Genomic DNA, 22,694 nt, shown 5'->3' on the forward strand with positions numbered 1-22,694 from the left:
GAGGGAGAAGGGGATTGAAAGTGAGAATGAGACTGGCAGAAAAGAAGAAGAAGGGGGGGGGGAGAGACGGTGGGGTGAGAGAGTGATTGAGAGGGAAGGAGCGGGAGAGATATATCTGTATCACCTTTTAATGGCGGGGCGCGTGTCATCCAGCGAAAAGCCGCAGGGGGAGATGCTCCGGCAGGCCGGGCCCGCGGCGCAGTGGGCCGTCTGTAATCGTAACCCGCAGGGGCGTGAGTCTATATTGATTGCGCTCATGCAGGGGTAGGGGGTGGGAGGGGTGGGGGGGGGGGGGAGATTGAAAGAGCCGCTAAGCTAAGCGCACGGTCCGCTGAGCAAGGTCCCGGGCTAAGCTCTCGGAGCTGCCCATCTGATACAGGCCTCCTCCTTGTTTAAATGGCCCGAGCCCTTAAGAACAGCTTACTGGGTAGCACTGGAAGGTTCACAGGAGGATGAGTGCAAAATGAGTAATGACACTTGAGCCCCTGACGGATTGCTTGTCACCTCGGTGTTCCCAGTCCCTCCATCACTGTCACCCCAGGCTTTTTTTTTTTTTTTTTTTGTATCTCAGCGAACCCTTTCCTTGTTATATATATATGTATTTTTTTATCATTTTATCCACAGGAAATGTGTTCAGTATGGATGTGAAGGAGGTGGGCTCGGATACAGGAAGTGAGTGCTTTGCAAAGCAGCACATTGTTTCATTACCTGGCTGCCTTTGTTATTCGATCCAAGTCTTTTCTAGGTCACTGGCAAGGGGGGAAATTGGGAGGCAGTGGTGTTTTGTCACCGTTGGCCATCGGTGCCTGAGAACCAGACCTTGACATGTACTGTGATAATGGTAGGGTTTATACTATTTATTTTTAATTTCCCTTATTGAAATCTAGGCCTGTCTTGATGACTGTCTCCTAAAATGGTGTACTGACAAAAGATTACAATGCGATAGCATGTCTTTGTTTTTGTTTAGGCCCAGAAGCCCAATTATTTTAATTTTCTTTATAGGCTATTAATGGAGTAATTTAAATTCATTTTACAAAGGTTGTAGGTAGAAAGTGTGTTGATGTCTTTATTGAGAATTCTGTTCTCTGTGACTGTGCTTTCTGTTTTCTGAATTCAATAAAAGGCGTATTCCTTATGAAACATCAATGTTCCATATGCTTAAGCAGTAACCACACTCGCCACCAGGTCATAATACCATGTACCACAGTGACTTGGCTTCATTTTAAAATTGTGACAGCCATATTTAAATTGAAACTTTTTAAGTATTTGCTAAGCTATCAATTAGGACATCTGTTCCACCTGCTGCCTCCTATAATAAACAGCAAAATGTTTCCACACTTACAAGCCATTGTAAGAATCAGTTAGTATTTGACATGACAATATTCCCTCAAAAGTTCATCATTCACAGCAGATATGGCTTCCTGTCACTCTTGTGTGTGCTTTTGTACATACTGTTTTTCTCATTCAGTGTCATTCTCTGTCATGAGACATGCATGTAAGCATAAGAATTTATGTCCCTAGAATGGTGACAGCTGCCTCCTCAGCCAAGGACCTGTGGCATAGACCGTGTAAAATTCTGATTGATTTGATTTTTTATCACTTATATCATTTACATGCTCTCCTTCTCCTCCACAAGCCTGCACTATGCATTTCAATATGGGACAGAGAGGCTGTTCAGTGGTTTATCAGAGTTTATCAGTTGGCCAATGAATGCTTTTTTGGTTTCGGAATTTTGTGAAAACATTGAAAATCATGATTTTGTAGGGTTGTGAACAGGTCCTTAAAAAGTTTTCCAATGTGGAAAGAAAAAATATTTCTTCAACATTGTTATTCCTGTTCCTGGAAAACCCCTGGAAATGTATGTTTTTGTTCAAGAGAAATTTCCATTCCTGGAGTATAAAGCCCCTTACAAAAAAATCATGTTTTTAAAAACCACAACTGATTAACCACAACCACAACTTGTGAAGAGTACATTATGTGAAATATAAAAATAATCCCACTTATAAGAGGGAAAAGGTAACCTATGCTATTTCAAGTCACATGTTTGTTTTCACATGTGAAAGTTGTAGTTCACATTGGAATAAGTCAGGCATGTGAAAATGTGGAATTTCTAGTAATTTCATCCCTCCTATTTTGTTCTCGCGTGTGGGAATTTTCATTCACAGTTACATTTTGTTTTTAAACTGTCACATGTGAAAACGTCCAGTTGACGTTTCTTTGCACATGTGAATGTTTTAATTCATGTGAAACTGTGAAATTCATGTACGAAAAGGCAGAAGAGGAGCTGTTAATGGTTTTTCTTAGACACTTTGTATGGGATGGTTTATACTGTTAATGCTATAAATTGTTGACAAATAGTTATTACAGCAAAACCATTTTTGGAGAATGGGTTAAAAAAAACAGTGCAAGTGGTAATGAGCCAAAATGCATTTTGTTAAAATCTGTTTAAGCCCCTGTTAGAACGAAACCAGTGGAATCAAAAAAATGTTTTTTGGAATGAAAACCAGCATACATCAGGATTCTCCGAGACTAGGGTTGGGAACCTCAGGGTTAGACTAAGGTCAGACAAGCTAACTCAGTACTTTTCATATGTGCAACATTGTGCCTCAGAAAAGTCACAAGACTGCCTTGTTGTCCAGGGGATACATTTTCTCTGACCTGAAAAAAATTAGGTCAGTCAATTACACTGAGTAAAATTAGTCATGCTTCATTTACCAGTTGACACACATTTGGTTCAGTACAGTAAACTGCACATGGGGTAGAAGTAGAAAGGGATCTGTTGTGTATAGAAATAACAGCAGATGGTTACACGTTCATTGCATGATGACTGAATGATCAGATTGTGCTTGCATGACTATTGGTTACCTTAGTCATCTCTGATTGGTCATTTGAGGTTGCCCCCAATACTGCTGGCAAGCATAGAGCATGCCTGACCAGAGTGGATGTTCACAAGTGACTGTTCTGGTTCTCATGTTGATGAAATAAAGCCATGATATTCGATAGGTACAAACTAGTGTCAGGCATCTCTTAGAAATTGAACCATACTAATCCCTCCTGTGGGTATATAGCAGCATTGTTAACAATTTACCCAGAAGTCCATCTCTGTTTAAGAACATTTATATGAGCATAGAACAGGAAGAGGACTTTGCTAGATGACATAAGGAATGGACCAGTTTAAACTTAAGGTGGTAAAGTACTTCAACCAGGAGCGTCCTGTGCTGCGCTGCTTCATCTCTATATGTATTAGTGCAATATACTTGATAATGTTTCTTTTTACAGTCAGCCCTAAGTACAAGATATTTACCAGGTATTTACCAGAAAGTAAGGTATAATTTCCTTGGAAGTACACATTTACGCTCAGGCTATAACCAAGCTAAACCTTTGATAACTACAAGATAGTCAATTGAATTGATATCTAATAGGAGGGGTTTCTAAGTATTTCAGTTTCTGAGTATTTAACAATTGTTTTAACCATCGGTACTTACCCAATTATGTACTATTCTTACCAGATATTTACCCTGTAAGTACTTAGTACTTAGGGGACTGTAAAAGGAAGCATTACCATAAACTTCAGAACATAAGAACTGGGGATGTTACCTTGACTCCACCTTCAACTCTGTGTAATAGTGTGTAGAAATGACATACAATTCATTCAAAAATGTAGAAAGCACAATTCATTTGGAAGCACCATCTTGTTTCAGAGCAGAGAAGAATACCAGTGAAGGATGGGAAAACCTTGCACCAACCTTCGGGAAACAGACCATGAATGCAGGGTAAAAGCTAAAATCCACTGGGACAAATCCCTGCCTCCACTTAGCGTGCCAGGAGAGGTGAGCCGAGAAGGAGCTCGGCTTTGGAGACTGGTCGTGCCTGGGTGACCACGGCTACTCTGTGACAGTATCGTGTGTTGCCGTCGCCAACAGCTAGCCCCTCCCCCTTCAAACACCTGACTGTCAAGCAAAAAATGTGATGGGGGATGGGAGGACTTGAGGCACTCGTATATGTGCCCCCCAACAAGGACTGGGGTGGGGTTGGCTGATCAGACCCGTTGGTTCTCAGGTTGCCAGCCGAGCACTTGGGTCTAATCCAAAAGGATATGGAGCGTGGCAGCGGGGGACAATGCCCACGGCGGGAATGATCCTCACCCATGGGGTCATGTCCCTATGTGCTTGGGGTTGGAATGTGGGGGGGGGGGGGGGTCATCATTTCCCTGCCTTTTTGAAGTCAAATATAGATGTTATTCTTGCTATATACATTACTTCAGGCATTCAGATTTGAGATCAAAAGATGAATGTGAGACAAAATTAAAGACAATCAGCTTTTATTTCATGATATTTACATGTGTATATGTTTCATCATTTTACAAGAACCAGCTATTTTTGTGTCTCATTCATCTTTTGGTCACAATTCCAAATGCCATAAGTATGTAGCAAAAATGACTAATTTCACTCTACTGTTAAATTGTGTCATGATTTCCAATCAGAGCTGAAACAATAACATAATTTAAGATTTTAATCACAATGGGCCTCATTCACCAATCGTTCTTAAGAATAATTTTCTTCTTAAACCCCACCTACGCAGCTTTCAGGAAGATTCTGACATTCACCAATGTTTTCTTATTTGGGATTTGTTCTTAGGTAAGAACAGAATCTACGCACACTCAAGAGCACACTTGCGCACATTTGAGTGCTGACATGTTTGTGCAAAATAATTGGTTATGGCGTTTTCTTCAGTTTTTCAGTTGTAGAATATTATAGGATTTAAATTACAATAATATTTTTATCATTTATAATATTTTTTAATTATTATTTTCATTATTTTACAATGCATTAAGGTGCCAGGTTCCGCCTCAGAGGGTGGTTGCCTCAGCGGGAGTAAATGATAAAAATCAAACCATTGTAGTGACCTTTTATTTTGGGGGGTTTCAATTATGCGATGTTTGGTCTATACTGCAAAAGCAAATTTTTAAATTTTGAATACAAACTAAGCACTTAAGTAACACCTTTTAAACACATGGACATGTTGAAGAAGAGAACGTCACTAAGGGGGTGACACCAAAATGACTGGCAATAAATTTTTTGTGCAATGTTTTGTGCAGTGACGGGTTTACTCCAATGCAGTTTACTGCCGGTTGATTTAATTAGCGGTATTAATGTGATGAGAAGTGCTTTGTCGTTTGAATGCATAACACGCAATTCCTTGCACCCACTCCCACCAGTATTTTTTTTATTTTTATTTTTTTGCCTCAGATTTGACATCAAACCATTTTTTTACTTCATCAGTTGTGCGCCCTTCTCCGGATACAGCGTTCACTGAACGTGTAATATCATTCCATGCATCTTTTTTGTGTTGTTTTATATCTACTACTAATGCTACTAAATATGACAGGTCGTTTGCTGTTCACTTCCCGCAGCAAAACCTCCACTTCAGAACTACTGAAGTTTTTCTTACGTTTGGAGTCCGGTGCTCCACCTTCTTTAGATTTTCATTTGGGCATTATTGACTTTGTTCGCTCTCAACTTTTCTTTTCGATTTCTGTGTGTGATTTTTGTGTGTGCACACGGCCCTGCAGTCTCATGCCCTTTTATGGGGATTGGCGGGGCGTTTACCTATGCTCATGAGGAACAACTGGCACGTGCTTTACACTTACGAAGACAATGGGATTCATCATTTTAAGAACACATGTGTGAACAATTCTGCGGTTTAAGAACACATCGTGAATCTGACGTAGACGTTTCTTAGGAATTTTCTCAAGAACAAATTTAAGAAAAAACTTATTGGTGAATGAGGCCCAATGTTATCATGTTTAATATGTTTGACTGAGGCATAGAACACTGTGATTGACCCACTTTTCAATGACTCACCATGAACTGACTTGAATATAACGCCTTTTCTCATGGTGACTCACTACCTTGTTATGCATAACTGTTGCTTTGCAGAGAATTCTACATCTCAGTCCAAATGGACTATATTTTGGTCCAAGGAAGTTGCTGAGAAGGATAGGCCCCTTATTTGTAGTATTGAACATCTACTTGGATCTACTGGTTCGGTCTGACATGAAAATGCAAAATCCACTCAGTATCGCTTTTCTGTTTCATGGAATTGTTGAAAGTGTTGAGACTAGATATTTACTGATTAAAGTTCAATGAGGCAAATCTTTGCAACTGCGATTTACTGTCAACTTGTGATAATTGCATATTCCCAAAACTGTTATGATGTTATGCACCCAGCTTAAGCAACACTGAAATTAAATTAGGGCCTGCTACACTATGTGTCAACCTGGACTAAACGTTTGGAGTTACAGACAGTATACACCACACCAAGTTTTAAATAGGTTGTAAATGGTAATAGCCCACATCAAAATCTCTATGATATATGACTGAGTGAGCATGCGTGCTGTTTTACATTAAAGCCATGTTATTGCCCCCCCCCCCCCCCCCAAAAAAAAAACATAAGGTAATGAGAACATTTTATATGTTTGTGTATAAAGGTACGGTAATGGAGTGGTGTTGTCTTTTAGCACTGGAGAAAGCATCCAAGGTTATTAGAAAATAAATCCATGAGGCTGGGGAAATGAACATTTAATTGGAACCACTAATGTCCATTATCTCTGTCATCACTGAGTAATCAGAACATTACTTATTCACATTAGATAAAAATTTGCATTCATTATAACTGACTTATAAAGATTTGTGCTTGTGTTCTAAGCATGTATGCACGTCCCTGCATGAGACTGTGTACTGTAGGCTACATGCCTTTGCACTTGGGCTGTCCATTGTCCACAAATTGTCTTTTGAATGTTCTTCCATTTAAAAATGTTAATTAGAACAGTTTTTCCCAAGTTGGGCCATGGGGCCCCAATGTATGCTTGTTTTTGTTACAGACAATGTCTTGCTCAGTTGAGGTTATTGAACAGGCATTTAAGTTATTTCAATGATTTGGTATCATTTGCTTTGTATTTTAATTCTTCATTATCTACCAGATAATTAGTTGTAGTGGCAAGGTGTCCATACTTTCATGATGAGGAGTCTATTGATTTTATCATCAATTAGGAGGCTATTGAGACCTCAGTCTTCTAATTTGATCAAAAGTTTTTTTTTTAATCTCTTGTTTGTAATATAGCACAATATGCACACTGACTTTTATTCTTTTTGACAAGCATTGCTATTTTGGATATAATGTGGCTTCAGAGGGTTAATAAAGAATAATAATGAATTATAATGAAGAATTAAAAAAAATAATCAAGAAAAATAAACAGCTCGTTAAATGTTTGGGATTTCAATTGTGGTTGGAGCAAAACCAGTATACACATGGATCACCAGGACCAAGTTTGATAACCACTGCATTAGAATATATTTAAAAATACTTCTACATAATTAAAGGCACTATCACCAGGATACACATTTACCAGGATTGTAATGCACAAATCTTGTGCTCTGCAGGAATGCATATGTGGATGAGATGAAGAAAACATGCTCATGCAGAGAGTACACTGGATTCTTTAACTTAGTTATGTCTGTAAACACATGCAAAGTTTCCAAGTGAGTGGTTTCCTGGCTTGGTGGCATATTTACTGCTCATGACAGGTGTTCCCCAAGGCTCTGTACTTGGCCCCCTTTTTCACTTTAAATCCAATTTCTTGGGTCTGTCATCTCCTTCCATTGTTTCTCCTTCCATTTTTATGCTGAAGATACCAAGCATTTCCCTCCATCCAACACTCAGGTCCCACTTTGCATCTCAGCTTGCCTGAAAGATACCTGATTCTGGATGGATGATTGACCATAATCCAAAGCTGAATCAAGACTGATGTGCTCTACATTACCAACCAGTCCTCTCAATTGCAAAACTTATTTCTCAATCTAAATGTTAGATGAGAGTTCACTCAGAGTTCTTCTACTTCAAGAAGCCTTGGGGTAACCTTGACCAAACCTATAACCAGCTTTCTTCTCAGGGGTGCAGATTTTATCTTTGCAACATTTATAGAATCTGCCTCTCCTCATCACTGAAGAACTACCTCTTCAGAATGCATTGTGGTTTCCCACCCAACGCTACCCCATAGCACTCTCATCTTTTTTAGTAATTCATGTGTTGGCATTTCATGGCTTTAGGTCATTTTTTAAATAGTTTTATGGATCTCTTCTTAGGGCTTGTCATGGTTGTAATCTGTATATATTGAGAATTCTTGGTTAGCATACTTTTAGTTAACACACACCAGTGCTTTAGTGATGTTGCATGCATATATTATATATAGTCAAAAAAAACTGTAACAACGGCCAGTAAACTGTTAGGGATCAAGTTACCATGTATGGAATGCATCTACAGAGACAGAACGGTGAATAAGGCAAACAACATTGTGGGTGACCAGAGGCACCCTCTTGCCTCCTCATTTGAATTGTTGCCATCTGGGCGACGATATCGCTCCCCTCTATTTACTAGAAATAGATCCAAGTTCTCATTTGTTCCACAAGCCATTAAGCTTCTAAACGGGTAATGCACTAGCACTTTTTTGTCCCCCATGCACTTTGACCACTCCTTCCTAGTCATAAAGGATGTCCAGCTGGTCTGGGCAGGAGTTACCCCCATCTTAACTATTTATTTTATTTCTATTTTTTACATATTTTACACCTAATTTATTGCAATGTGTGAAATATGTGTATGAGTATGTCTATTAGTGTTTTTTGTAATGTTATGATGAAATGCCTTGTGATTATGCTGCAAACCAATTTCCCCATGGGGACAAATAAAAGTATCTATCGATCTATCTATCTATCTATCTATCTATCTATCTATCTATCTATCTATCTATATACATGCTGGTCTGGGAATGCTATTAGCCAGAATTGGCACTATTAATATTAATCAGGTGAATGCATTTATGTTTCTATACATTTAAAAAATCACTGTGGATAAGCATCAGCTAAATTAATGTAGTTTATATGAAAATGCAAAGGGCCCTCAACTACTTTTCTGTGACATCTGAGCTCCATTTTCCAAATTCTGCAAACCACTGTGTCCTTCTGTGGTATCTTTCCATGAGTTTCACAAAATCCAAATACGTTCCAAACTTTACTTCGATGTTCAGGAGAGGTAATCTAATCATTAATGGTTGGTTCACAGCTTTCAGCCATGATGCTGCAGCTTTAGTGTAGGTTGGATAATTTGCAAACAAATAACTACAACAGAGGAAGAAATTTATTCTGACAATGAGATTATGTGAGGATGACAAGGGACGCGTTCAGCAGGTAAAAATGTTTGAAGGCGACGCAAATTAAAATAAACCACTGTTTGCTTACACCTTTGAATGCTAATTTTTCCATTCAAATGAAACTAATTCTTTTGATGTTAGAATTGTGTTCAAACTGTGAAATTAATTCTGGCAGCCGTAGTGTGCACATTCCATTACATGAAGTGAAAAAATCATTTTTTCGCCAGCAGGTTTACTCAAGGACAAGAAAGAGACAGCTTTGTGTGTTAACGCTGCTTTTATTTACTTGATGCAACCCTGCTACACTTTTAAGCAGAATATGATTATTTACACATAGCTTTTTATTTAAATCATTTGTCATAGACACTTAATTTCTTTCCTTAGACACTTTGAGACTTGAGAATTTTCAGCACCTTTTGAAGCACCAATATTAATACATTAAAAATGTAAAGGTCTCACGCTTTTGCATAACACAGAGAACATTTTCCAAAAAAAAAAAAAAATCCCGTACAGCCAGGTTAAGCTTCTCAGGCACCTAGCATGGCATTTTAGTTTTGAAACAATCAGGTAAAAAGTTTTCCTGGTAAAACATTACCGTGAAACCTCTCTGACCACTTTGTGCTTTAATTGCGTATTACCCTTGTGCAGCATGTAAAACACCTAATAAGCGATATGTGTTAATTTCATATATATATATATATATATATATATAGCAGCACCATTACAAAGGTTCAACCCCATAATCCGATTCTTTTAAATCCACCTTTTCTTCTTAGTTGCCAAAGTGTTTCTGCAGCCAGTTCCACATATTAAATTGCAGGGAGAGGGATGGAAACGAGCGAGGGAGAGCAGAGCTAATCCACTGGCGGTGTTCAGTGACTCCCAGGCGGGCATGGTGGTCCCATACCAACCGTGAGAACTGACAGCAGGAAAGCACCGTGTAAATGCAGCTACTTCATTACAACGAGCCAAAGCAGGAGAATACATGAGCAGAAAGAAAACCGCAGGGCTTGGGAGTGGAGACCCCTAACTGCCACCACACCACGCAGAGGCTGGAGGATACCGGGGTAGCTGGGGTGGGGGTGTCGGGCGCTAGGTCCTCCAATCCCATCAACACAAACCTGGGAAGAGAATGCAGGATAACCGTGTGAGAACTGAGAAAGAAAATAAGTGTTTTTATAGTCCATTTTTTAATTCAGTGAATGCGGCTAACAGCTAGCCCATTGCGTATAATGGATATGCCGGACAATGGCCAACTGTGTCCTCTCAGTCTGAGAGTGACTTAATTACTTAAATGGATTAAGTAGTTTTTTGCCTTTCATGTTGGCATCTGGCCAATTGACCTTGTCAAATAAACCGGTCATTCGTTCATTCACTCACTGAGTCATGAACTCCGTTATTCTCGGATCTGTGTCGAAAGAGCCAGGTAACTAGTGTCACCCGCAAGACAACCTGAACAGTAATGCACCGTTAAAACGCCAGCATCTTCTCCTATAAAAAACTAATCCAACCATCATCTTATCCTCAGCCTTCCTTTAAAAAAAAAAGCACAGAAACTGATCCAGGGTCAGTGGCTCACCTTCACATTCGAAGGCCTGCAGCACGCTGGTGTAGCTGGGCCCCAGCCAGGAGGTGTAACTTCCCATCACCCTCAGCAGCTTCTTGGTCGCGTCATTGAACATGACGTCCGTGTCCCCGTAGGCCGCCGAGCTGAAGAGGGAGAATCCCTGTGTGGCGTTACCGAACGCCGTCTGGTGGAGAGACGGAAAGAGAGGGGGGAATAAAGGGAAGGGGGGAATTAAGGGGGAGAAATGAGGGAGGCAATTGAAGGAGACGTAAAGAGAGAGAGAGCGAGTTAGGGAGATGGAGAGGATTATTGTGAGGACAGATTGGAAGGTAGCGATGGAGAGAATGGAGGAAAAAAGAAAAGAGAAGGGAAGGTTGAGGGAAAGAGAAGTAGAGGGAAACAGAATGCATGGAAAAGGGTGGAATTGGAAAAGAAGGCGGAGAAAGAGGTGAACCGCAACACGGATGGACCCCATGTTCAGCTATCAAATCCTGACCATACCAGTCGCAAAATGTGTCCTGGAATCCCTTTGGGCGTGGCACTGTCGGACACAGTGTTTCCCAATGAGAGAGGGCTGCAGTCGGCAGGGTATCCCCTGCTTTATCACACAGCAGTGATGCATCTGATGGATTGAACACCCGCAGCCCCTGCCTATGCTAGCTACCTGAGTACTTCAATGACTGTGCAACACAGCTGGTGAACAGCAGGATTAAATAAATATATTTGAGGACGTGCACGCTCCGGTGAACTCTCCTGAACTGACAGACATTGCAGCGGTTGGACAGGACTACAAATATGATTGGGCATTCCAATTTCTGAGGGTAAAAATGTAAAATAGAGAATAAGCTGTATATTTAATATTCATTCCTTTCAAATAAGGCAGAGTCAAACAAGCATTAACTGCTGCTTGTGTTGCTATGGGCAACATTCATTCTCAAAGGCTCTCATCTTGCAGTGACTTAGTAACAGTAATGAAAGCCCTGGGATATAGTCAGAATCAATGAGCAACTAAGGCTGTGGATGGTTTGACTTTATAGCCCATTCTGACACATTGTGTAAGAAGATGGAAGCTGAAGATGAGGCAGAAATACACAAAGCAGGTCCTTAGGCTATTGTACTCTGTCCTTCATTGTGAGGATCTATGCAAGTAATTTATTATCTTTTATAAATTCTCACCAAATGTTTAAATTAATTTCAGTGAGGTCAGACTGTTGCTCAACTGCTTAGCTACGCACTGACCTGCACACGCTCCGCCTGCCCCCTGCTCAGCTACGCACTGACCTGCACACACACTATCAGCCCCCTGCTCAGCTACACACTGACCTGCACACACACTATCAGCCCCCTAATCAGCTACGCACTGACCTGCACACGCTCCATCAGCCCCCTGCTGAGCTACGCACTGACCTGCACACACTCCATCAGCCCCCTGCTCAGCTACGCACTGACCTGCACATACACTATCAGCCCCCTGCTCAGCTACACACTGACCTGCACACACACTATCAGCCCCCTGCTCAGCTACACACTGACCTGCACACACACTATCAGCCCCCTAATCAGCTACGCACTGACCTGCACACGCTCCATCAGCCCCCTGCTGAGCTACGCACTGACCTGCACACACTCCATCAGCCCCCTAATCAGCTACGCACTGACCTGCACACACACTATCAGCCCCCTAATCAGCTACACACTGACCTGCACACACACTATCAGCCCCCTAATCAGCTACACACTGACCTGCACACGCTCCAGGAACTTGTAGACCCGGCACTTGTCCTGCAGGCGCACGACCACAGCGTTGGCGGGCACGGTGGCCAGGTGGCAGGTCTTGTGGTCGAAGAGGGACGCCTCCATCCCGTCCGTGCACAGCAGCTTCAGGTCCTCCAGCTCCAGGTCCATTGCCCAGGATTCCTGGTTTTTACCTGCGAAAAGGCCACAGAGACCAAGAAGGTTGAAGGCAGGTAAAAGAAGAGGAAGAGGAAAACATGACAGAGGAGGATTGAAATCATGTCAAATCATTAAAGCGGCAACATGACAGAGTACTACACTAACGAGGGTGAAAAACACGATTTCTTATATGAGCATAAAAAGAACACAATGTCCAAGTCTGCCATTTCACATCCTCTCACATGAGTGGTAAGTCCTGTTATGATAAATCAATAAATGGTAGGCGATTGTGTGTGTGTGTGTGTGTGTGTGTGTCCGTGTGTCTTACTGGCTGACTGCCTGTCTGCCTGTCTGTTTGTCTTTTTGGTGAACAGTAGTTAAAAGTTACATATGTTTAGCGAAGCTCATATAGGTGATGATCTATGGGTCCAAAAAATACCAGTTCCATTCTGTCGCTGTCTGTTAAGCCTAAACATTTAAAGCCTGGGAAAATGGCTTTCACAAAGGAACTGTGGTCCCGCTTTGAATAATTATTGATTCAGACCCCCAGGGTGCCCCCAACTGACACAAGACAAAACCCACAATACCGAAGCACAGAACCACCGGCCTGACTCCAGAATCTATATTAGGATGCAGTCCTTACTTCAACGTGGACAGCGGAATAATCCTCGTTAATGTCGGACGTGACTTCAGGCACAAAACGGGGCACAGGGAGAAACAAAGCCGCTTCTGTGGAACTTACCATTTGTTATATAAGCTGAATAGGACAGATCGTATTAATCAAAACACTCTGAGGCAAAAGGAGCCTTGCATGAACCACTGCTGTCACGGCCGTTGACTCACATTACCAGCACAGGCAATACCAACCGTTCTTGCTCTGTCCGACAAAACAGCAAAAGGCTGCCATCTTGTGTCGTCGAAAGGTACAGCGGGTTTTTTTATCACTTGTGTGGGGTCAGGCACGACTATACTTTTGATGGTTTCCAGCTCAGGACTGACACAAATTGCAGGTTTTTTGTAGCCTATGGGGTTTCCAACTAAGGGGTGACAGAGATCACATTGAAAATGGCATGACTTTTACCATATTGCTGGATTGCACAACCATTCAGGGATAGTATTGCAAAATGAAGAAGGTTTTCAGCCATACATTGATATATTAATATAATCTTGTTCCATAAATACTACTAATATATGAAAACTTTTGAAGGCCAGAAAAGAAAAGCTTGACTTTTTACATTTGAATACAATTTCTCCCCATTTTTCCAAATGTAATTACATTTTTCAGAGATTATTTCCTTACGCAGGAGGCACAGGCAAGTCCAATGTTCATGACTGTGATCAATTTCAATGAACCGCACTTATCAGACAGACAGATTGTCAATGAGCAAAGTCATGTATTCACTGCTGTGTAACATAAGAAATGGTGTTATTTTGTGAATTAAGCAATACAAAAACATGGCAGCACAAATGGCAAAACAAAACTTCTGCTGCACTTGAATCTTTTTTTCTCTCTGGAGGCAATTATGAACCAATGCATTCAGTGTGATTCAAGACCAAGCTCGAAATCGAGGACAGTGTGGTTTTCTTCCACAAGGACCATTCATCAGCAGTGTTTCTTACCTCTAGATTAGGCTGGCAGTGTAGTATAATGGGGAAGGAAGGTTGCAGGCTTGATTCCCAAATAGGACACTGCCGCTGTACCCTTGAGCAAGGTACTTAACCAGCATTATCCAGCTACAGTATGTGAAAATGTTGGACGAGAGCATCTGCTAAATGCCTGTAATGGAATTGATTATGGATTGACAACAGTGGCCCGTGATTATGGATTGTTTTGTGGCCCACAGTACAAAACAACAGGTACATACAGTGGATGTACATGAATTAATACATGTATGAATGTGTACCCACTTTGAGGAAGAACAGTCCACACAACCAAGCGTTGCACGTATGCTTCCGCACACGCGTGACCTGGAGCCACACGAGGGACTCCGGCGCGCACACTCACCCTGCATGTTGTCGAAGACCGTCGTGTGTTTGACGAAGGCCACGTCGCCCAGATTTTCCGCCACGCACCTGCAAGGCAAACGCATCTCATCAGGACCCCGGCGAAGCGCGGCTCCGGGACCTTTTCCCTGCGCGTTTTCTTCCGGGCGTCGAACTAGCGGGCCGCCCTCAAGCCTCCGTCTGAAAGCCGCCGCCCCCCGACGCGGTCGGTCAGGCGGAATGGCGCGACGTCACCAGACCCCCCGGGGGGTTAGGCTGATGAAGCTGACTTTGAACCAGATGTCTGAGTATGGAAGTGTGGATTTGCATTCTTTTCTGTATTTATTTATGGATATTTGCGGATGCCGAGGCAGATGGGGGAAGGTGAGTCACCACGCTTAGCTTAGCCAGGCACCCCTCTGCTGTGGATTTGAAGTGAAACAGCAGAGGACCTGGTCATCTGCCCTTTGACCATCTGTCTCGGCTGAGACAGGCTCCTGTCAAACTAAGCAGCTCGTCGGGGGAGAAGTGCCGTTGCCCCAGCGTACCCGACTCCCCTCGCATTGTCCCTCATGCCCAAAAATCATCCCATGACCCTACCTTTCTTTTTGCTTTTACTTTTCCATGCTTTTCACCCAGATTTAAAATGCTTATTCAGTGTGGACCCGTCCAGTCCCCGCACCTTATTAAGGAAGAGCATCCTCTGAAATGCCAACAGCCTGATGATTGTTTCTTTTCCGCTCTGCAGGCTGACATCTTGTGCAGCCCGAAGGCAGCATTCTGATTGGCCCGTGAGTTGGGGATGCCCTGCTGAGTGCTGACTTAAACCCAGCCTGCCCTTCCTTGGCAGTAGCAATGGCTTTAGAGGGCATTTCTTAAATCTACCCCAACCATGGGTGGCAGTGAAGCAAAAAGTTAGGGAACTTAGCTTGTAACCTTCAAAGGATGTGGGTTAGATTCCCAGCTGGGGTGCTGCTGTTGTACCCTTGAGCAAGCTTACTTGAGTAAAAAATAGTATCCAGCTGTATAAACGGATTGCATGCAATGCAATCAATATAAGTCACTCTGCATAAGAACGTCTGCTAAATGCTGTACGTAATGACTAGCCCTGGGCCTGTAGCAGTTTACACATTTGTACATGATGATGAGCAGAAATGCGATTGGGAAGAACTCAGTTATCTCATCGTTGCAGATTCTGCATATCACCAGTATTCAAACAGTGTTGAACCAATGGTCACAAACAACATAGTCGATACCTCCAGCAATTTTTTCAAATTTCTTAGGGCAAAATGCCAAAGGCAACAAAATGACATAGTTAGCTTTGTCATTTCTTAACAACGTTTAAAAGTGTGGTTTGCTTACAGGAGATGTGAAACTAGCTGTGGAAAAGGGTGCATTCACTCTTATCAGTCATAGGTCTGGCCTTCCAGAGAAGTTAATAACAATTTTTACAAATATTAAAAGAATTCCTTTCACCACCTCAAAGCCCCTGCCTCCCCAAAGTGTCGCTCCCGGTGGTTGTTGGCGCAGATGTGGCGATCGTTCTCGTCCCCGATGCAGGCTTCGCAAAGGTTCTTGGGATTTTTCCCTCTAGGGTCATGTTCTGGGTCCTTTACTCCAGGTACGCAACTATAACCAAAGAATTCCCCCACCACTGCCATCCACAGTGGGCAGGGAGGGGCAGGGGAGAAGCATTACCTCACACAGGTTAAACATCAGCAATGTCCTTCTTCAAACAGATTGCATTTGTGAGTGTATAATTGCTGAAAAACTGTGGGCATATACTGCATGAGAATGTAGAATGGAGCATGGTGTGGTGATGAGGGAATTGTGACTGGAAGGTTGTAAGGTCACATCACGGGGTAAGCACTATTGCTGTAATTTTGAGCAAGGGACCTGGTCTTGAATTTCACCTGCTAAATATCCAGTTGTAAGAAGATAATTAAGTGCTAATGAATTGATGTAATTCATACTAAATAAAGGCATCGCCCAAGCATATGGGTGCGAGAATGATGTGCCTTTTCTACATATGATTTCAAGTTTCCATTTTCTTAACAGATCATCCTCTGGGGCACCAGAGAATATTTCAACTTAGACCTTGCATGTCAGAATCTTTCTCATGGGCATGACAGCATCATCCCAAATGCTGGGATTTTAAACCTGCAGTCCAACAGAGTTCAGCGATATGACCACTACTACCCTGCACTGGCCTCAGGAGAGGAGGGAGGAGGTAAGACAGGGAGGTGGGGGAGAAGGGGGGGTGCTTAAGTTACTTACCTTGGGGGAAGTTGCACTGCTCGTCCACACTGATCTGCGAGGAGTTGACCAGGAATCCGATGGGCACGGTCCAGCCCACGGTGGTGCGGATTCCGGGGTGGCAGGAGCTGCGCTCATGCATCTCCAGCAGGGAGAGGTCACTGGAGGACCTCCTGGCCAGAGCAACCACGTAGTAACTGATGCCATCTGAGAGACAGACAGCGAGGGGAGGGGGAGGGGTGAGAGAGTCTCTGGAATGCACAGGCGATAGTGCGCACTGCACATGGGTGCAAAAATAAAATGTGTCGCACCCTCCTTTATGTCGGCACTAAAAGGTTGAACGTGCTAGAGAAACATATGGGTGACTCTTCATATTTGCCACCTGATTTCCTCTGTTATTTCATATTTGTCACACTGAATGGTTTCAGATCTTTAGACATAATGTGATTTAATAGCAGACAAAGGGAAACTGAGTAAACACAAAACACATTTTAAAAATTATTATTTCATTTATTTAATGAAAAACATTATCAAACATCCATATCACTCGTGAGAGAGTAATTGCCCTCTCAGTTATTCAATCAACTAATTAACCAAATTTAATTGATAATTAGGTATAGCTTATTGATCACAGCCAGGCTTGATTGCACCCAGCCCTATTGATTCTAAGCCTCCCTCATAATAAACCTTACCATCAGAGTGAAGTTGTCAGCACAGAGTTTCTACAAGGACACTATGACATGATCAAAGGAAATACCAGAAGAGATGAGAAAAAAAAGCTGCTGAAATATATCAGTCAGGAAAGGGTTACAAAGCCATTTCTAAGGTTATGGGACTCCAACAAACCACAGAGAGAGCCATTATCTCCAAATGGGGAACACTTGGAACAGTGGTGAATCTTCCCAGGAGTGGCCGGCCTGCCAAAAGTTCTCCAAGGGCACAGCGACAACTCATCCAGGAAGTCACAAAAGATCCCAGAAGAACATCCAAAGAACCGCAGGCCTCTCCAGCCTCAGCTAAGGCCAGTGTTCATGACTCCACAATAAGAAAGAGACTGGGCAAAAACAGGATTCATGAGAGATCAGCCAGGTGGAAACCATTGGTAACTAGGAGCAACATCAATGCTCGTGTCATATTTGTAAAAAAAAAAAAGCACCTGGATTATCCCCATGTCTTTTGGAAACATGTTCCAAGGTCAAAAGTGGAACTTTTCGAACGACATGGTTCCCATTATGTCCCTATTATGTCCATTATGTCATAATGTTGCAAATACAACATTTTACAATAAGAACATCATAGCAATAGTCAAATATGGTGGTGGTAGTGTGATGGTGTGGGGATGCTCTGCTGCATTGGGTCCTGGATGACTTGCCATTATTGAAGGAACCATGAATTGTGCTTTGTACCAGAAAGGAGAATGTCTGGTCATCTCTCCGTGAGCTGAAGCTGAGGTATAATTGGGTCATGCAACAAGACAATGATCCAAAAACACAAAAGCAAGTCCACATCTGAATGGCTGAAAAGAAACTAAATTAAGGTTTTGGCCTAGTCAAAGTCTTGACATGAACCCAATAGAGGTGCTGTGGCAAGACCTGAAACAAGCAGTTCATACTCGAAAACATACCAATTTGTCTGAATTAAAGTAGTTCTGCAAAGAAGAGCAGGCTGAAATTCATCCACAGCGATGTGAAAGACTGATATCAATTTCTAGGAAGCATTTGTTTGCAGTTATTGTTACTGGTGGTGAAACCAGTTATTATGTTTACTAGGGCAATTACTTTCTCACATGGGTGATATGGTCGTTTGATAAGTATTTTCATTAAAAATGAAATTATAATTTAAAATGTGAGTTTTGTGTTTAGTCAGGTTCCCTTTATGAAATATTACATTTTGCCTAAAGATCTGAAACCATTCAGTGTGGCAAGTATGCAATAATAGAGGAAATCAGACAGGAGAAAATACTTTTTCACAGCAAGACAATGCTCCATATGAAAACATGGCCTTATAAGGACAGCATATTTTGTAACAAACAAAAGTGTCATGTTTTACATGCACAGGAGGTTGTGGGACCTGGGCCAGCTGGAACACAGGTTGGCTTGTTTGTGACTGATGGGGGGCGGGGTTGTGGTTCACACAGGGTCACGTCCTGTTCTCTGTACTCTCTTGTTTGCTGCAGTTCTAGCTTTCTGCCAAAACTCACCCTGTCCGTTGTAGGACTCCCCAGCCGCCAACTCCAGCCCATGGCACCAGCCGGCGGTGTAGATGTCGTCAGGGTTCATAGAGGCAGCGTCCGCTGTGCCGTTCTCCAGAAAAGGTAGACAAAGCACCATGACCCTCAATTGCACAATATGAAGCACCCGACTTGCACTCGCCATTGTTCCTGGCTCAATTTCTGCTACAGGTGTTATTCACTCCCACAAAACAACATTTGTTCACACTCAATATACAGTGCTTTGAGGTGGAACAGTGGAAAATAGTTTTATTAGTGTGGATGTTGAAAGAGGGGCAGATGGATAAAGCACTGAATCTGAATCAACTCAAGTCTTCTGCAAAATAGTATCAGGTGGGGTTATGGGTGGTTTACCTATTCATTGAGGTAGCAACCATACCAGGTAGCAAACAGAAATGCAGCTACTCTACTGACAAATTACATATTTCAAATAAGTCCTGCTGTCATGTCCACATTTATCGATATTCAAACCAAGGACATGTCAATTTTGCTGTACCTTAATTTTCACCATGCAGTCTATAGCATCATTGCCCCTGGTGCACTGAAGTTTGCCACGGATGTTTCTGGCTGTGGCATTGCTGGCAAGGTCCTGACATTTCTGCTGTTCCGCATCAGATACTACACACCATGTAACTAAACAAATGGAAGAAAAAATATTTAAAATTAAATAGATCTCAGAAGCCTTCCACTAATAGCTATCTGCTTTTTTCGACCAGACTTCACTTGGCCAAGTAAAAACTTTTTTGGGTTTCTTGTGGAATTTTTACTGAAGAGAATAATATAGACTTGGTTACATTAGATTGATCGGTTGGTCTGGCTTACATTTCATGCAATATCTGTTCATGCCATTTGATATTGCATGCTGTGGTTCAGATTAAGAGACACACTAAAGCAGGGGTGGCCAACCCAGGTCCTGGAGAGCCGCAGGGTCTTCTCGTTTTTGTTTTTACTTGGCTCCTAATTGATCAATTAAAGCAGTTGATTACACAGTTAGCTCTCCTCACATTTTTCTTTGATCTAAATAATTGTTATATTTAAGGTGAAAAAAAAACCAGCAGACCCTGTGGCTCCCCAGGACCAGGGTTGGCCACCCCTGCACTAAAGAAGGATACAACAACTGTTCCCCACATAGGATTCAAACTCACAAAGCACCATGTCCCTAAGCACTATGCCATACTGACATCCAGTAATATATATATATATATATATATATATATTTATGTTATATATTAATATATATATATAAGTTATTATTAATGCAAATAAAAACATCTATGTTACATTATTTTACATTACATTCATTTGGCAGACGCTTTTATCCAAAGCGACGTACAAATGTGCTAACATAGGAAATGTTATTTACTCTTGTATAGGACTAATTAATATCCATGATTGTTCTATGTTAACTGGGTTAACTATTGACATTAATAATTAAGGGACAATTAATTAACTACTAAGGGAAGAATTATTTTGTCAGAATCTATTAAGGGAACTATTAAGGGAACTGGTCAATTAACCAATAAATATCACATTGTTCATTTACTTCAAAGGGGCAAGACAACTTTTAGAATAGTTTATAAAAGTTCTGATTGTTAATTTAATGAAACACGATTACATTAATTCATTATAATTGTTTAATGCATCAATTTTTATATTATATAAATGAAATGTATAAACTCTTCAGCCTTTTCTAAGCTTGTTCAAAGAATCATCAGACTCAGTCAGTAGCAATCTGGCCTGTTGTTCAAAATTATATTTTCCAGAAATTAATATATAATCTCCATGGGTTATAATTATGTTATGATCATGCTTCCATAATTTTTTTAACTTTACAAATGATATAGAAAATAAATCGACATATTTTACAGCTCTTTGTTTACATACCAAATCTGTGGATACTTTAATATAATTTATTATAAGGTGCTCAGATTTACACACATACATTAGTTACACAGAGGATAAATCCATTATTGGGAAGAAAAACTGAAAACTTACTGGTATTGGCTTGACGGGACACACGGACAAGAACAAGAATGAGGAATGCAAGTTCCCTTGCCGGTCGGTCCATTTTAACCTCAGAGATTCTCTCAAATCCCTTTCGAACTCAAAGACTCCTGGTGGGAAATGAAGAAACTAAAAAAAAGCCATGAAGCTCAAATTCCCCCTCTCTTATAGCCACATTACCCAGAAAGCCCTTGGAGGCAGGACCAACAAGAAGAAAACTTCTCTTTATTCAATGCTTTTTCATCAACTAAAATAGTGGGTGTTTTTTCCCCAGTTTTTTTAATCTGAGCAAGATAGCCGTCTAGCGTTACTCTTTCAATTACTCTTAAGATTTGATGACATGCAGCTCTTGCACACTCCACCTAACCTGGCACCAAGCAGGTCAGATCATTTCTAAGCTTTATAATTAAGTCAGAGACAATGTCCTTTTTTGTTAAGTAACTAATGCCCACGGAGAATAAGCTTCTTGCATGCCTTGGAACAACCCTGGCTTTGATTAACGACAGAGACAGGTATGACAACAACACATTCAATTGTTCTAACATCTCTGAGTATACTTAAAGGAAAACTGATACCTGATACTTACTCCCTTTCTCTTCCCATTGCAAGAATAAGAAATTAATTTACAAAAAAAGGTGGGATCTAAAAGGATTAAAGGAAAATCCAATTCACAATGACTCCAGTACATGAGAGATTATTACAAATTCAAAAACCTGTATTATTTATCTCCATTAGTTAAAATTAAAGACATAAAATCCATTAACATTTTTTTAAAGAAAAGATAAGTCTATATAAATAGAATTACTCAGATCTTGTTATACAATACCTTCTCCAAAGGACCACCCCCTACCAAGATCCTGAATGCAGGGTTAGAGATGATTTACCTGCACAAAAGGAAATCAAAATCAAAACTGTGTCATAAGGAATGCGTGTACAAAAGGTTTGTTCTGCAGACTTAAATTCAATGGCCAAGCATTCATAATTAAAACACAAAGAAAAACAAAGAGGCTGATGTAAATTGCAGTTCTTCATAAAATTGCATCCTTCCAGCATTGATACTTGAGTACCGCTTCCATTCCAGATTTGTAAGAACAAATTCATTTTTGTGGATTAAATGAGGATATTTGCAATTTTGGCTTATTTTTTTAGCAGTGGGCAGACAGTATTATTTTCTCTTGAGTAATATCTACTGTGAGCACCATGCTCCTGTACCTAATATCCAAAGTAATATCTACAAATCTTTAGCATGGTAGTCTTCCTCACCTTTCTAAGGAGAAATTCAGTCAGGACTGGCATGATCTATAATTTAACTATAGTACAGAGTTATTATAAAAAGCCAAAGCAAAAATACATGCTGAAAGCTCATGAAAGCTACAACACTCATGTAACCTTTGACTTTATTTGAATCCATGTTATTGGAGCAAAAACTCTGACTACAACAAAGTACAAGTAGCCTACACTTAAATTAGGCTAATCATCAGACAGCATTTTATCTTATAAAAGAACATTTCATTTAAAAAATAAAAAAAGCACTTAATCTTAATAAGTCACTGAAA

General features: G+C 41.1%; 1 protein-coding gene across 2 annotated transcripts; it reads right to left on the reverse strand.

Moving 5' to 3' along the window:
• Positions 1–9,463: 9,463 nt before the first annotated feature.
• On the reverse strand, positions 9,464–21,738 carry otomp (otolith matrix protein). Of its 2 annotated transcripts, XM_035420609.1 has the most exons (10): positions 21,725–21,738; positions 21,130–21,248; positions 19,631–19,767; positions 19,105–19,207; positions 16,926–17,111; positions 16,128–16,302; positions 14,671–14,738; positions 12,516–12,700; positions 10,785–10,956; positions 9,464–10,326 (listed from the first exon to the last, which is right to left on the reverse strand). In XM_035420609.1, exons 2-10 carry the CDS (start codon positions 21,200–21,202, stop codon positions 10,316–10,318), a joined length of 1,110 nt encoding a protein of 369 aa, XP_035276500.1. In that variant the 5' UTR covers positions 21,203–21,248; positions 21,725–21,738; the 3' UTR covers positions 9,464–10,315. The 2 variants fall into 2 exon arrangements, with proteins under 2 accessions (XP_035276500.1, XP_035276499.1); XM_035420608.1 differs by lacking the exon at positions 21,725–21,738 and having other exon boundaries at positions 21,130–21,450.
• Positions 21,739–22,694: the final 956 nt, after the last annotated feature.

This window comes from Anguilla anguilla, chromosome 6, assembly GCF_013347855.1.
Source record: "Anguilla anguilla isolate fAngAng1 chromosome 6, fAngAng1.pri, whole genome shotgun sequence".
Classification (NCBI taxonomy): domain Eukaryota; kingdom Metazoa; phylum Chordata; class Actinopteri; order Anguilliformes; family Anguillidae; genus Anguilla; species Anguilla anguilla.